Here is a 15,452-nt window from a genome sequence, read left to right as displayed (position 1 = left end):
CAGTGTTACTGGTTTCCCTCTCAGACTGACTGAAGTCCTGAAGATGAGTGATTGTGTGGAGGAAGAGGAGGACAGAGCAGAGTCTCCAGGACCCAGCTGTCTGTCTATGGAGACTGACCAGTCCAAAGATAGACCTCCAGACTTCAGTCCTGGCATAATGACTTTATGAGCTTCTTTACAAATAAAATTTTCTCTGTTAGAGAAAAAATTCACCATCTCCTCCCCACAGCTGGTTCAGATGTACTGTCCAGTTCAGCAGCCTCAGAGTCGACTGTAACTGGCTTATATTTTGACTGTTTCTCTCCTGTACATCTCTCTGAGCTCACTTCAACAGTTTCTTCATCTAAACCATCGACTTGTCTTCTAGACCCCGTTCCAACAAGGCTGTTCAAAGAAGTTTTTCCTTTAATCAACACCTCTATATCAAGTCTGATTAACTTATCTTTATCAACTGGTTATGTACCGCAGGCTTTTAAAGTTGCAGTAATTAAACCTCTACTTAAAAAGCCTACTCTTGATCCTGATGTTTTAGCCAATTATAGACCTATATCCAACCTCCCCTTTATTTCCAAAATCCTTGAGAAGGTTGTTGCAAACCAGTTATGTGATTATTTCCAGTCAGGTTTTAGAGTCCATCATAGCACAGAAACAGCTCTGGTTAAGGTTACCAATGATCTCCTCATAGCTTCAGACAATGGACTTGTCTCTATACTTGTCCTACTAGATATTTGTCAGATAGACTCCAGTTTGTTCATGTTAATAATGACTCTTCTATCATCACTAAAGTCAGTCATGGAGTTCCACAAGGTTCTGTGCTAGGACCAATGCTCTTCAGTCTATATATGCTTCCTCTGGGAAACATTATTAGGAGGCACCAGATAAATTTCCATTGTTACGCAGATGACACCCAGTTGTACTTATCCATGAAGCCAGGTGAGACTAACCAGGTAGCCAAGCTTCAGGTGTGTCTTAAGGACATAAAAACCTGGATGACCAGTAATTTCTTACTCTTAAATTCAGACAAAACTGAAGTTATTGTAATTGGCCCAAAACACCTCAGAGATACACTATGTGATAATATACTGACTCTGGATGACATCACCTTGGCCTCCAGTGCTACAGTCAGAAACCTTGGTGTCATTTTTGACCAGGACTTGTCCTTTACTTCACATATAAAGCAAGTCTCTAGGACAGCCTTCTTCCACCTGCGCAATATTGCAAAAATCAGACCCATTCTGTGTCTAAAGGATGCTTAAAAACTAGTTCATGCATTTGTTACCTCAAGACTGGACTACTGTAACTCTTTATTGTCAGGATGTCCCAAAAAATTTAGTAAAAAGCCTCCAATTGATCCAAAATGCGGCAGCACGAGTACTGACAGGAACTAGGAAACGGGATCACATCTCTCCTGTGTTAGCCTCTCTGCATTGGCTCCCTGTAAAATCCAGAATCAAATTTAAAATCCTCCTCCTCACCTACAAAGCCATTAATGGTCAGGCACCATCGTACCTTGGAGAGCTTATAGTTCCCTATTTTCCCAATAGGATACTTCGCTCTCTAAATGCAGGTCAACTTGTGGTTCCCAGAGTTAGTAAGAATAGAATGGGGGGCAGAGCCTTCAGCTATCAGGCTCCTCTCCTGTGGAACCAGCTCCCAGTGTGGGTTCGGGAGGCAGACACCCTCTCTACCTTTAAGATCAGGCTTAAAACTGTCCTGTTTAGTAAAGCTTATAGTTAGGGCTGGCTCGGGTATGTCCTGACCCATCCCTTAGTTATGCTGCTATAGAGCTAGACTGCTGGGGGATTCCCATGATTCACTGGGCTCTCTCTCTCTCTCTCTCTCTCTCTCTCTCTCTCGATTACTTTATGCCGTTAACTTTGTATTTTTTCTCTCCCGTAGTTTGTGCTTCTCCTCTCTCTCCCTCTCTCTGTCCTCATTCTGCAGGTCTCTCTGCCTCTGGAGCAGCAGGATCCAGATCCACCACTACTCGTCTTTACTATTAACCATTGTTATCTGTCATTATTATTGATAACACCATTACCTACACAGCTGTTCCTGGTCTCTCTCTCTCTTTTCTCCTCTCTCCTCCCCCCCACCCCCCCCTTTTATATCTTCTCCTAAACCCAACTGGTCGAGGCAGACCCTCCCACCCTGAGCCCGGTTCTGTTGGAGGTTTCTTCCTGTTAAAAGGGAGTTTTTCCTCCCCCCTGTCACCAAGCGCTTGCTCTTTGTGGGAACTGTTGGGTTTTTCTCTGTAACAAAGTAAGGTCTTGACCTTACCCTGTAAAGTGCCTTGAGATAATGTATATTATGATTTGGTGTTATACAAATAAAATTGAATTCAACAACACTTCAGAAAGGTGTTTAAGGTCCTTTATCCCCATCGTTGTCCTCCACGTTTCGGTGCCAGCACTTTGAAAAAGCAAACAGGGAGAGCAATAAAAGGCATAGCTCACACCACATCCAAATATCCAGCTCCATCTGTTGTAACAAGAGCGGGAGAAGCCTTGAGTGTAGGCCCGTCCTCAATCACCTGCCTGCTGCTTAATGTTTAAGTTGAGCTGGTCCGGTCCAAGCTCCTTCATCCTCTTTTCTCTTCCAGTGTGCGTCCTGTCAAAGGATGTTTCTGAAATCACAGAATTTTCTTTCTCCGCGGGTCCACTTGAACTTGTCATCTTGTGAAAGCTCCGGTCTAACAAGCAGCAGCAGTTACAAATATGAAGATCCATAGAAAACTGTCCAATCACTTGAAATAATATCATTAATATCATATGTCATGTGTCTTTCACATCTGGATAATTGACCAGAGGCCACTGTTTACAACAGTATAATACTGTAACATACTGTTCAATATTCATCCCTCACATGTGAACTCACGGTTACTGAGGACAACTCTTTTAAGTTTCTTTAACCTGCAAGTCAGAGAACTTTCCAACAGTTCATAAGTCTGTTGTTTTGTATCAACCAGTGCTCTTTTTTTCTTTTTTATTGTTTGCTTGGTTTACAGGAGCTCATTGTTGGCGATTGAGGATATCAGCCAAACTCTGCAGTCGTCCTCTCTCACTGGTCACGCCATCTTTCTCCTCTCTCTTTCTACCTGCCACTTTTGCTGTCATGCATTTCACATTTACTGCAAAAGGAAGTTGAGCCCAAATGTGACTTTGGAACACGCATATACTGCAGTTTCAGTTCCTGTAATCCTTGTGGCACAGCTTCATTTCTCCATGTAAGGGTAATGTCAGCAATATTTTTCACTCCTTTCTTCTCTTTGCTCGTGTTGTAAACAACTGACGGGAAACATCAGACTCCAAGAGTCAGGAGTAGGTTCATCATGTCATGTGACTGACAGTCATCAGCTTGAGTGCTCATTGCAAGCTGACAGAGCAGGGGGAAGTAGAATTCAAACTAACCTCCCTGACTGAACATAACAGGATCACCTTAAAATCTACCTTAAAATAACATGATGATTACTTCATGTTGTATTATTTGAGCTTTGAGGTGAAATAAATTCAGTTGGGGTTGTTGTGTGTGAAATAATCAGCTGTAGCTTGTTTCATGAAGTCATTTTCTACAGGGACATTGTAGACAAAGAGACTGTCAGATGAAATCAGTGGACCTCAGTCCTGAAACAGTCGCCCATGCAGCGTGTGAGCTGGGCTGCTCTTCACTTCACTGCTGCTTCATGACTCCATCTAGTGGACTGATGGTAGAAGTACAGCAGCTGATGGCAGCTTCCTCCTCCTCACACTGCTGTCTGACTGCATTCAACTGACCCTGATATGAAACAGGATTTCAGATTTCATGATGTGTGTTTGTCTTCACATGAAGGTAGAAAGTGTGTGTGAGCTGATGTGGATGTGAACTCAGCAGCATGGATCAGTGTGAGGACAGAGAGGAGGGAGCCCCTCCCTCTAAAACCACTCTGTGTGGGGACCATGAGAGCCAGACCAGAGCTCAGAGGTGAGATGAGGATCTCTAACTGTCCATGACTCTTCTCCATGTCAGAGCTCAGCACTCAGATCACTGCTCCATCATTATTCACACTTAAAGCTGTTTGTGTGCTGTGTTGAAGCCCAGAGCAGCAGCAGCAGGACACATCAGACTCTGCTGGACCTGGACCTAGACCTGGACCTAGATCTGGACCTGGATCCAGCTGTGTGTCCATGAAGAGAAACAAATTAGTGCCTCCTCCTCATAATTTCAGACAATCTGTTGATGGAAGGTAAGAATTTAAAACTGTCAGAAAAACACTTCACATTAAAAGTTAGTTGTTGTGTTTATTCAAAGATCGAACATATCCTCCATCAGTTTGTATCCAACATGCACATTTATCAGTTGTGTGTTTGTTTCAGGATCCAGCAGCAGTGACCAGACTCTCCTGAACCCAGCTGTCTGTCTTTAAAGAGCCACCTGTCGAAGGATGTTATCACTGACTTTAAAGGAGGACGTCCATCAGCTGATCAGATGTAAGCTCTGACTGTCAGGAAGACTATGGTTATTCTAGAAAAGAACCAGTTTGTACAATGTGTTGTGCGTCAGTGTCTGAAATCAAAGTGTTTCTGTCTGTTGTGAACGTCCTCACTGGAAGGTGGAGGTAAAACTCCAGCTGTCATGGAGAGGGAGGAGACATGATGTGGGTTAAATATGGAGATAACTTCTCCCATCATCAGTCTCTGCTGGAGGACATTCATAGTTGTTCACATGAAAAGTAACAGAAATGATCTGAGTGGAGAATGAAAAAAGAGCAGAGAGAGAAGTTCAAACCCCGCCTACTTACTAACCTGCACACAGCCAACCAATCACTGAGGGAGGTGGGTGTTTCAGACACTGTTTGACCTCCTGACAAACACCTCTGATGGAGTGAACTGATCCCTTAAAATGCTGCTGATTTGTTTTTGAATAGTCATTTATTCAGTAAGACTTTATTGGTTCATTGTCATTTTTCATACTAGTTGCTGCCCAGTAAAACCAGTCTGATGCAAGCAGACACTGAGCAGCTCCACTGGAGCAGCTGGAGGTTCTAGGTACATAAGCAGAGTTCAGTGAGGGAGAGCGACTGTATATGGAGGATTGATGAGAGCTGTTGGAACTAAACTAAACTGGTGAAACCAAACACTGAGCTGGAAGCTGCAGACTGAGCTGTTGATTCTCAGTGGGATCAGCAGGACTAGTAAACCTTTACCTCTACAGGGAGTGGTCTGATTCACTGTTCACATCCAAACATCACTTCGTGGACCTTCAGCTTGTGTCTGTCTCTGTGTGGACAGACATAATGTGAGCTCATTCTTCATGATTCCTCCACAGAGTGGACCAGGGGAGCTCAGAGGTTCCCAGGGGTCAGTCTGCCCAGCAGCATCAAACACACCTGGACTCCATATTTATGGTCTGTACATGTACAACAGCTACTTTCACATCTGCTCACAATCATCTCCATGCTGCACTATTAGACCAGTGGATTGTCAGTCTGTCCAACATGGATCTGATGTTTGGCTCCATGGTTTTAGTTTGATGCTGTCACTGATGTAGTTTCCTGTTCCAGCTGCTGGAGGAGAACATGGTCACTTTTGTGAAGAACGAGCTGAAGAAGATCCCAAAGGTTCTGAGTGCAGATTACCCAGAATGCTTAGAGAGTCAGAGGGAGGATGAGGAGGTGTTGGACGGTGAGGATGAAGAGCAGAGGAGCAGCAGAGAGGCATTAGTGAAGATCACAGTGAACTTCCTTAGGAGGATGAAGCTGGAGGAGCTGGCTGACTGTCTGCAGAGCAGTAAGAGGATTTCTCTAAAGATTCAACATGATGGAGAAATGAGACATTTACTAATGTCTCAACACATGTTAAAATGTTTTATATTTTTTCCATGAATCAGTTGTGTATCTTATTTGCTGTGTGTTAATTCAGGAACTCCTGCTGCAGTTTGTCAACATAAACTTAAGTCTGAGCTGAAGGAGAAGTTCCAGTGTGTGTTTGAGGGGATCTCTAAAGCAGGAGAACCAAACCATCTGAATCAGATCTACACAGAGCTATACATCACAGAGGGAGGGGCTGGAGAGGTCAATGATGAACATGAGGTCAGACAGATTGAAACAGCTTCCAGGAAGCCAGCCAGACTAGAAACAACCATCAGACTAGAAGACATCTTTAAAGCCTCACCTGGAAGAGATGGACCAATCAGAAGAGTGATGACAAAGGGAGTGGCTGGCATTGGGAAAACAGTCTTAACACAGAAGTTCACTCTGGACTGGGCTGAAGACAAAGCCAACCAGGACATACACTTCACATTTCCCTTCACCTTCAGAGAGCTGAATGTGCTGAAAGAGAAAAAGTTCAGCTTGGTGGAACTTGTTCATCACTTCTTCACTCAAACCAAAGAAGCAGGAATCTGCAGGTTTGACCGGTTCCAGGTTGTGTTCATCTTTGACGGTCTGGATGAGTGTCGACCTCCTCTGGACTTCCACAACACTGAGATCCTGACTGATGTGACAGAGTCCACCTCAGTGCACGTGCTGCTGACAAACCTCATCAGGGGGAAACTGCTTCCCTCTGCTCGCCTCTGGATAACCACACGACCTGCAGCAGCCAATCAGATCCCTCCTGAGTGTGTTGACATGGTGACAGAGGTCAGAGGGTTCACTGACCCACAGAAGGAGGAGTACTTCAGGAAGAGGTTCAGAGATGAGGAGCAGGCCAGCAGGATCATCTCCCACATCAAGACATCACGAAGCCTCCACATCATGTGCCACATCCCAGTCTTCTGCTGGATCACTGCTACAGTTCTGGAGGATGTGTTGAAGACCAGAGAGGGAGGAGAGCTGCCCATGACCCTGACTGAGATGTACATGCACTTCCTGGTGGTTCAGTCCAAACTGAAGAAGGTCAAGTATGATGGAGGAGCTGAGACAGATCCACACTGGAGTCCAGAGACCAGGAAGATGATTGAGTCTCTGGGAAAACTGGCTTTTGAGCAGCTGCAGAAAGGAAACCTGATCTTCTATGAATCAGACCTGACAGAGTGTGGCATCGATATCAGAGCAGCCTCAGTGTACTCAGGAGTGTTCACACAGGTCTTTAAAGAGGAGAGAGGGCTGTACCAGGACAAGGTGTTCTGCTTCGTCCATCTGAGTGTTCAGGAGTTTTTGGCTGCTCTTCATGTCCACATGACCTTCATCAACTCTGGAGTCAATCTGATGTCAGAGGAACAAACAACATCAAAGAAGGTAAAAATAAGAAAAGTCCAATCTACAGAAACAGACTTTTTCCAGAGAGCTGTGGACAAGGTCTTGCAGAGTCCAAATGGACACCTGGACTTGTTCCTCCGCTTCCTCCTGGGTCTTTCACTGCAGACCAATCAGACTCTTCTACAAGGTCTGATGACACAGACAGAAAGTGGCTCACAGACCAATCAGAAAACGGTCCAGTACATCAAGGAGAAAATGAGTGAGAATCTGTCTGCAGAGAAAATCATCAACCTGTTCGACTGTCTGAATGAACTGAATGATGGTTCTCTGGTGGAGGAGATCCAACAGTCCCTGAGATCAGGACGTCTCTCCACAGATGAACTGTCTCCTGCTCAATGGTCAGCTCTGGTCTTCATCTTACTATCATCAGAAGAAGGTCTGGACGTGTTTGACCTGAAGAAATACTCTGCTTCAGAGGAGGCTCTTCTGAGGCTGCTGCCAGTGGTCAAAGCTTCTTACAAAGCTGTGTAAGTGTAGATTATTATTCATCATTATATAAAGACAATTCTATCTGTTCAACAGGAGAGAAAATAAATTCCTGTCTTCTGTAATTTCTTATGATCATCTCTGTAGACTGAGTGGCTGTAACCTCTCAGAGAGAAGCTGTGAAGCTCTGTCCTCAGTCCTCAGCTCCCAGTCCTCTAGTCTGAGAGATCTGGACCTGAGTAACAACAACCTGCAGGACTCAGGAGTGAAGCTGCTGTCTGCTGGACTGGAGAGTCCACACTGTACACTGGAAACTCTCAGGTCAGGATTCATCAACCTGTTTATCTGATGACTGTTTAACAGACCACCAAGTGTTGACAGAGTGTTCCTGTGTGTTGTTTTGTGTGTCTGCAGTCTGTCAGGCTGTCTGATCACAGAGGAAGGCTGTGCTTCTCTGGCCTCAGCTCTGAGATCCAACCCCTCCCATCTGAGAGAGCTGGACCTGAGCTACAATCATCCAGGAGACTCAGCAGTGAAGCAGCTGTTTGCTGGACTGGAGGATCCAGACTGGAGACGGGACTCTCTCAGGTATGGACAGACGATGTCTGATAGAGGAGAAAAGCTGGAGACATTTCCTCTGTCACAGCTGATGACAGATTTGTACAGAAGTTCTTTGCTTCAGCAGAACAATCCCAGAGACTGTTGTTATGTTCCCTGATGAGGAACCAGGGGATGAGGGGAAGTAACAAAATAAAAAGTTTCATAAAAGGAGGGGCCACACCTGAGCAGGGTAAAGAGCAACAACACAAGACCACACCAGACCCACAGCATTAGGATCGTAACACTGTAGAGACCTGTTCAGTGTTGATGCACTAATAACAACTGAGCAACAACAATAAAACCATCTAAAATTATGCAAGCGCAGATGGATAAAAATCTGTTTTTGCTTAGGTCTTTGCTTTAAGACATGCTTTTATTGTGAAAGTCCTGACTGAAACTTGTGATCTGTATCTTTTCACAACATTAACACTTCTTTCTGGAGTGTTTCGTAACCTTTCAAGCACAATGCTTCTTCTGTGTACAAATTGTGTCACAACCAGTCACACTGTTTTTCACAGTTCACAGGGACTATTTGTTTTGACAGAACTGTTATTTATTCAGAATCAGAATCAGAATCAGAATCAGAATCAGTTTTATTGCCAAGTATGTTTTCACATACAAGGAATTTTTCCTGGTGATTGGTGCAATTGATCAGCAACAGTGGGGCTCTCTAGCCTTGTTGATGAGGCTAATAGCAGATGGGAAGAAGCTATTTTTGTGGCGAGAGGTTTTGGTCCTGAAGGACCGCAGCCTCCTGCCAGAGGGGAGTGTCTCAAAGAGTTTGTGTCCAGGGTGGGAGGAGTCAGCTACAATCTTCCCTGCACGCCTCAGAGTCCTTGAGGCGTACAGGTCCTGGAGGGACGGAAGATTGCAGCCAATCACCTTCTCAGCAGAGTGGATGATACGCTGCAGTCTGTTATTGTCCCTCTCCGTGGCAGCAGCGTACCAGATGGTGATGGAGGAGGTGAGGATGGACTCAATGATGGAGGTGTAGAAGTTCACCATCATAGTCCTTGGCAGGTTGAACTTCTTCAATTGCCTCAGGAAATACATCCTCTGCTGAGCTTTTTTGATGAGGGAGCTGATGTTTAGCTCCCATTTGAGATCCTGTGTGATGGTGGTTCCCAAGAAGCGAAAATGCTCCACGGTAGCCACGGGGGAGTCGCACAGGGAGATGGGGGTGGGTGGGGCTGGGCTCTTCCTGAAGTCCACTATCATTTCCACTGTCTTCAGAGCGTTTAGCTCTAGGTTGTTCTGCCTGCACCAGGTCACCAGACGCTCAGTCTCCCACCTGTAGGCAGACTCATCGCCATCAGAGATGAGTCCAATGAGAGTGGTGTCGTCTGCAAACTTCAGGAGCTTGACAGACTGATGGCTGGAGGTGCAGGTGTTGGTGTACAGGGAGAAGAGCAGAGGAGAAAGAACGCAGCCTTGCGGGGATCCAGTGCTGATGGTCTGGAAGTCAGACACGTGCTTTCCTAGCTTCACGTGCTGCCTCCTGTCAGACAGGAAGTCAGTGATCCACCTGCAGGTGGAGTCAGGCACGCTCAGCTGGGAGAGCTTGTCCTGCAGCAGAGCCGGGATGATGGTGTTGAAGGCAGAGCTGAAGTCCACAAACAGGATCCTGGCATAGGTCCCTGAGGAGTCCAGGTGCTGGAGGATGAAGTGGAGAGCCATGTTGACGGCGTCGTCTACAGACCTGTTGGCTCTGTAGGCGAACTGCAGGGGGTCCAGGAGTGGGTCAGTGATGGATTTGAGGTGGGACAGGACAAGACGCTCAAATGATTTCATGACCATTCATGAGGTGCTGTATGAAAGTGTTTTGATTTGTTCTGGTGGAGAGCTGATACATTGTGTGTGATTATTGTTCTCATTTTGTAGTGTTAAATTAATGTTACATTTAATTTGCCCAGCCAGTTTGATGTCAGCATTCCCTGCATATAACCGATGTGCGTGCACGCACACACTCCACCAGCTGATCGTCATTTAAAGTGCTTGTTGTGTGTATGTGCTGCACTGGGATTAAACAGAGTGGAGGAGATCAACAGTCAGCTTTAATTAATAACCTCATTAATAAACATGTGGAAATGCACAGTAGGTTCTTCCCAAATAGTCTACAGTGACCAGCAGAGGTCCCCATAACCCAATTCAATTCAATTCAATTTTATTTGTGTAGCGCCAAATCATAATATACATTATCTCAAGGCACTTTACAGGGTAAGGTCAAGACCTTACTTTGTTACAGAGAAAAACCCAACAGTCCCGACTGTTCACCCTTTCATCAAATTCGTTAATATTCTCCTATGATAGAGCTAATGTTTTTTATAGTTGTTGTTGTTGGTTGCTGCAGACGCTACAACTTTGACTCAGAAATTCATCCGTCCTCAGCCGTACATTAGTCCTACAGTGGACAAATCAGTCTGTCAAATTGAAATTGATATTGTATTGATCACAATCATATTTGCAGCTTTTAGCCTATTTATTGAGCGTAAAAATATAACCATAACTACGTATAATGAAGCTATTTTACACATTGATAGTCTCTATTCTAGACAGAACGTCAACATACAACAGACTTCAGACTTCAAAGTGAAGATTCTCAGCCATCCAGGTCATGGTTACTGCTCCTCCACCTGCAACATCATTTGTCCCCTCACTGCTCCTCATCCTGTAGCACCCCTGACATACAGGATGCAGAATCCAGCAGTATGAGTCCTTATAATATATATTCTGTATTCATTCATTCTGTTTTAAGTCTGATTCCTTATATAATGTGGCAGTATAATAGGCATTTACTATGATTCCTTATTGCTGGCTTATTTGAAACATACCATGTTTTGTTTTCAATCTTACCGTGGTCCACTCAGCACTCCTGTATTATTGTGTAACAGTCGCTTGTTCTCCAAAATGGATATTCACACAGGGCCCACTGATATATTTAACTAATATTTAACTAACCCCCCAAAAAATCACGTTTAGAAGCCTGTTACTCCAATTCCACAGCATTGGATGAAATGACTTTCTGAGGACGGATTTTAAAATTAATGGGCTGCTCCTGGCTAATGTTGTGTGTTGCTGACCTTATCCATATCCAGTAACTCAGTCTAATCTGATTTCTGTTAACGTCCCTAAATCTTCTAATTTAGTGGGGGAACCACTAAACTGCTTTAATGCACATAACATGATTCAGCTGTACCAATAATATACAGTCACATTCTTTACAAGTCTTACCTTTCAAACGTGCGTCCCAAACAGCATATTGTGTTGTTGCTCCACTGTGCTGCTACTATTTGCTGCTAACTTCCTGGAACTATAGAGATGCTCCATGATCCACCATTGCTGCAAAAACATGGTCCATTGGAGTGAACGGAGATGACGCGACTCTCTCTTTCAAGGGCTCTGTCCATGACCTTCTTTGTTATTATTGTAACCATGACAACGAAGATCAGCTAATGTTGAGGAAGTACTTGTTTGAACCCAAATCACTTCCACTTCCCAAATCAAATCACTTGATGTTTCGCTCCAGTGAAGGGAAATAGGAGCGCAACATAAAAGCTGAAGGAGGTTTCTGCCCCGGTGGAAGCAGCGTATTGTCAGGAAGTGAAGTCATTTATTACAAGTGTTAGAAGCAACAACTTCAGGGTGAACCAAGGCCAAAACTATACTCAGAAGAAAGTCTCTCCCAGAAAGTGCTAACTAAATCGAGGTGAAAACAAAGGAAACTAAAGACACCAACTAAACCTGGCTCCCTAAGTTAAAGAAAAACAGGAGGAAACAGATCAAAAATAAATGGCAGTTCACCCCTACAGCTTCAGTGCTATTTACAAGAAAGTGAATTCATCTATTTACATCCCCCAAAACAAAACCCAAATCTATTTCATACTCACAGCAGCACTGGGCCTGATCAAAAGCCACAGTTGACCAAACTAACAGAACTAACACTCAATCAGACTGGGGGCCGGGACAGAACCGAGCTGCTGCTGTCAGCTCTGTCACCGGAGCACAGGACAAACCATGGGGTTTGAAATGCTGGAGCAGAAGAAGTCTAGTGAAGCTACAGCAACTGTATAGTTTTCATGAAGGAGCCTCTTTGTGTCTTCTTCTTATTTGCTGTGACATTAGTTTGTGCAGCTTCAGAGTCACAGACTCAAAGTGTCTCACACCACAACTGGGATCAAATGGAGAAAACAAATGATGAAATCTTTCCTCCATGTCTCCTCCCTGCTCCGTGTAATTACAAGATAAAGACTCCACTTCCTGTTTCTCTGTGAATGTGCGTCCATACATACAAGCCCCCACTTGAACACAATCATGAAACAATGTGTGTATGAGAGCCATGTAATGTCCATGTCTGCATGCTGACAGAGAACGTGCTGGTCTGACCCCCCTCCCTCTTTCAGGGTGGAGCCTGCTGGAGTCCGGTGGTTGAGACCAGGTCTGAGGAAGTGTAAGTGTGTTTTTCATTGACTCATGAAAACAAAGCAGCACATTCAACCATCTTCAAACTGTCACATCACTGATGTCATGAGTCATCATCAGACTGTCAATAACTGATCAGATGATAGATCAATAACTGCAGCTGTGTCTCCTTCTCTCCATCAGATTCCTGTGAACTCACATTCGACACAAACACAGTGAACACAAACATCAAACTGTCTGACGACAACAGGAAGATGACACTTGTGAAGGAGCATCAGTCGTATCCTGATCATCCAGACAGATTTGATCAGTGTCACCAGCTGCTGTGTAGAACTGGTCTGACTGGTCGCTGTTACTGGGAGGTCGAGTGGAGAGGAGAGGTTTCTATATCAGTGAGTTACAGAGGAATCAGAAGGAAAGGAAACAGTAAAGTCTGTCTGTTTGGAGGGGACCATCAGTCCTGGAGTCTGAACTGCTGTGATGGTTTTTACCATATTTGGCACAATAACATAAGAATAGATATCTCCTCCTCCTCTGTCTCTCACAGAGTAGCAGTGTATATGGACTGTCCTGCTGGCTCTCTGTCCTTCTACAGAGTCTCCTCTGACTCACTGATCCACCTCCACACCTTCAACACCACCTTCACTCAGCCTCTGTATCCTGGGTTTGGGTTTGGGTTGAGGTTCTGGGCCAGTCCTGATTCCTCAGTGTCTCTGTGTTGAGTGTAGCAGAGAGAGCTTCTGTTGAACAGAACAGAGAGAAGAACTGGTTTTTGTTTCTGTCCCAGTCTCTCAAGCTTGTCAAAGGTTTTGTGGTCCTGGGTTTTAATCATCAGGTGACTCAGTGAAGTTTGAAGTCCAACACCCAAAGTGAAAACTGAAAACTCAAAGGCTCTGAGGGAAACTTGTCAAACTGTCTTTGAGTGAGTTTGAAAGTTCCTGACTCCCCTGAACAGTCATTTTTTGGAACACGGAGAAAAACTGTCACTTTATACGTTAAGAGCAAAATATCTTTGGAGAATATCTTTTGTTTCTCTGTATTATTCTCATTATCTTTCTTTTTTATTCTTTTTTAATGTGATCTTTTTTCAGGGTGTAGAGGTTTGTGGGGGTACATGCTCATGTATGTATGTATGTAGATGTTTATTATTGGGCCTCAATATAACTTCTTTAATGTGTATTAGTAAACCTGTTTTCTGAGTGATCCAATAAAAATAAATCAGATTTCAGGTCGCCTAATACTGTCTTTGTAAGGCTGCTGATACCCATTTACATTCAAAAGTGTCAGCATCATTTGTTATATCACTTGACACATCAGTGAATATTAAAATATACTTGTGAAGGACATACAGTACGTAAGAGCGATTGTCTGTGTGCTGGCTGTTTACTGACTGATATTTCTGGCTGAACAAATGAAACATATCTTCACTTTTTTTAAATCAAGCAGGTTGTGTCATTGGCAACAGTGACATTTTTGTGGTTATTAGACTGAAGCAAACGAGGACAAGAACCACACATGATGGAACGCTGTCAGAGACAGTTGTTGGAAAGTAATTAAGTACATTTACTCAAGTACTGCACTGAAGTACAAATATGTGGAAGATTTACTCTACTGGAGTATTTTCATTTTATGTGACTTTATACTTCCTCTCTACTACATTTATTTGACAGCTTTAGTTACTAGTTATTTGGAAGATTTTACACAATGGATAATATAACAAGCTTCTCATGTACAACACAGTGTTAAACATGAAACCAATGCTTTCCAACCTTTTTGGCTTCTGATGTCTCACAAAAAGCAGTTTGTGGTCAGGGTCACATTTTAGACATCTGAGTTTAAATTTTTACCATCAAAGGTTCATGGTTTCATTTCAGTAAGTGTTTGAATGATCCAATATCTCTACAGAAATCAAAGACTAGAGAAACAAATCCAAAAGGACAAAAGATCAGTTGTGTATTACAAAAACTTCTGCTTTCCCATGAATCATCTGATCCCCTGTCACACTTATCTGGTGACCCTGTTTCTAAAACTGTGTATAAGGTGAGTCAGACTAGCTCCACCTGCAGCAGCTACAAGGGTAACATGCTGCTGGCACACTGATACTTCAATATGAATCATCTCATGAGGTCATATTTAATAACATATCATTCACAGGGACCAAACCAGTACTTTGACTTCAATACTTGAACTACATGTTGCTGATAACACTTCATACTAATGTGCATTTACTTCAGGATTTTTCATGCAGGACTTTTACTTGTAATGGAGAACTTCTGCATCGCTGTACTGGTACTGTTACTGAAGCAAAGGATCTGAATAGGCTACTTCTTCCACCACTGGTTATAGAAAGTATGTGCGTCCACAAAACAACCATTAATGAATCCATCTTTTATTTACAATGGTCACATCAGCATTCCAGCTCAGTAGGTGGTGATAAAACTTTATGTCAAACCCCACAGAAGAACAGCAGGAGCAAGTGTGAGCGGGAAATTCAAATACAGCAACACGGCACCAGAGAGAGCCCCACCCTGGAAGGAGTTTTACAGAGATGACAAGATCATTCTGGAATAACTGAATAAGAGTGGACGAGGTCATCTGGATACCTGAAACACTCAGGAAAATGTCCAGGTGAGTGGGGCAGTTAGCAAGTGCAAGGTGTGGGTGAGAGCCAGTGACCTTTTTGATATTTCCTCTATTTCCAGTTTGCAGTAATAGTCACAGAACTTTTAAGGTCTCTGTCATTTTAAATTGTTCAAACAATTGGCCTCTTGGT

General features: G+C 43.8%; 1 protein-coding gene across 2 annotated transcripts; it reads left to right on the top strand.

Moving 5' to 3' along the window:
• Window positions 1-3,827: 3,827 nt before the first annotated feature.
• Window positions 3,828-14,025, top strand: LOC139612052 (protein NLRC3-like). Of its 2 annotated transcripts, XM_071467197.1 has the most exons (10): window positions 3,828-3,960; window positions 4,073-4,222; window positions 4,353-4,466; window positions 5,305-5,383; window positions 5,540-5,765; window positions 5,898-7,701; window positions 7,808-7,981; window positions 8,075-8,248; window positions 12,661-12,707; window positions 12,863-14,025. In XM_071467197.1, the coding sequence occupies exons 4-10, from the start codon at window positions 5,381-5,383 to the stop codon at window positions 13,399-13,401; spliced, it is 2,967 nt and encodes a 988-aa protein (XP_071323298.1). In that variant the 5' UTR covers window positions 3,828-3,960; window positions 4,073-4,222; window positions 4,353-4,466; window positions 5,305-5,380; the 3' UTR covers window positions 13,402-14,025. The 2 variants fall into 2 exon arrangements, with proteins under 2 accessions (XP_071323298.1, XP_071323299.1); XM_071467198.1 differs by lacking the exons at window positions 3,828-3,960; window positions 5,305-5,383 and having other exon boundaries at window positions 4,120-4,222.
• Window positions 14,026-15,452: the final 1,427 nt, after the last annotated feature.

This window comes from Trachinotus anak, unplaced genomic scaffold (genome assembly GCF_046630095.1).
Source record: "Trachinotus anak isolate AG129_WGS33_773 ecotype Australia unplaced genomic scaffold, CSIRO_AGI_Tana_v1 ptg000030c, whole genome shotgun sequence".
Lineage (NCBI taxonomy): Eukaryota > Metazoa > Chordata > Actinopteri > Carangiformes > Carangidae > Trachinotus > Trachinotus anak.
This window is presented reverse-complemented; position numbering and strand designations above follow the sequence as displayed.

What these genes read in the sequence shown, in the direction of transcription:
- LOC139612052 (XM_071467197.1), top strand. An exon ending in TGGAGACGGGACTCTCTCAG is followed by an intron (nt 8,249 to 12,660) that starts GTATGGACAGAC and finishes TCCCTCTTTCAG; the next exon opens with GGTGGAGCCTGCTGGAGTCC. An exon ending in GAGACCAGGTCTGAGGAAGT is followed by an intron (nt 12,708 to 12,862) that starts GTAAGTGTGTTT and finishes TCTCTCCATCAG; the next exon opens with ATTCCTGTGAACTCACATTC.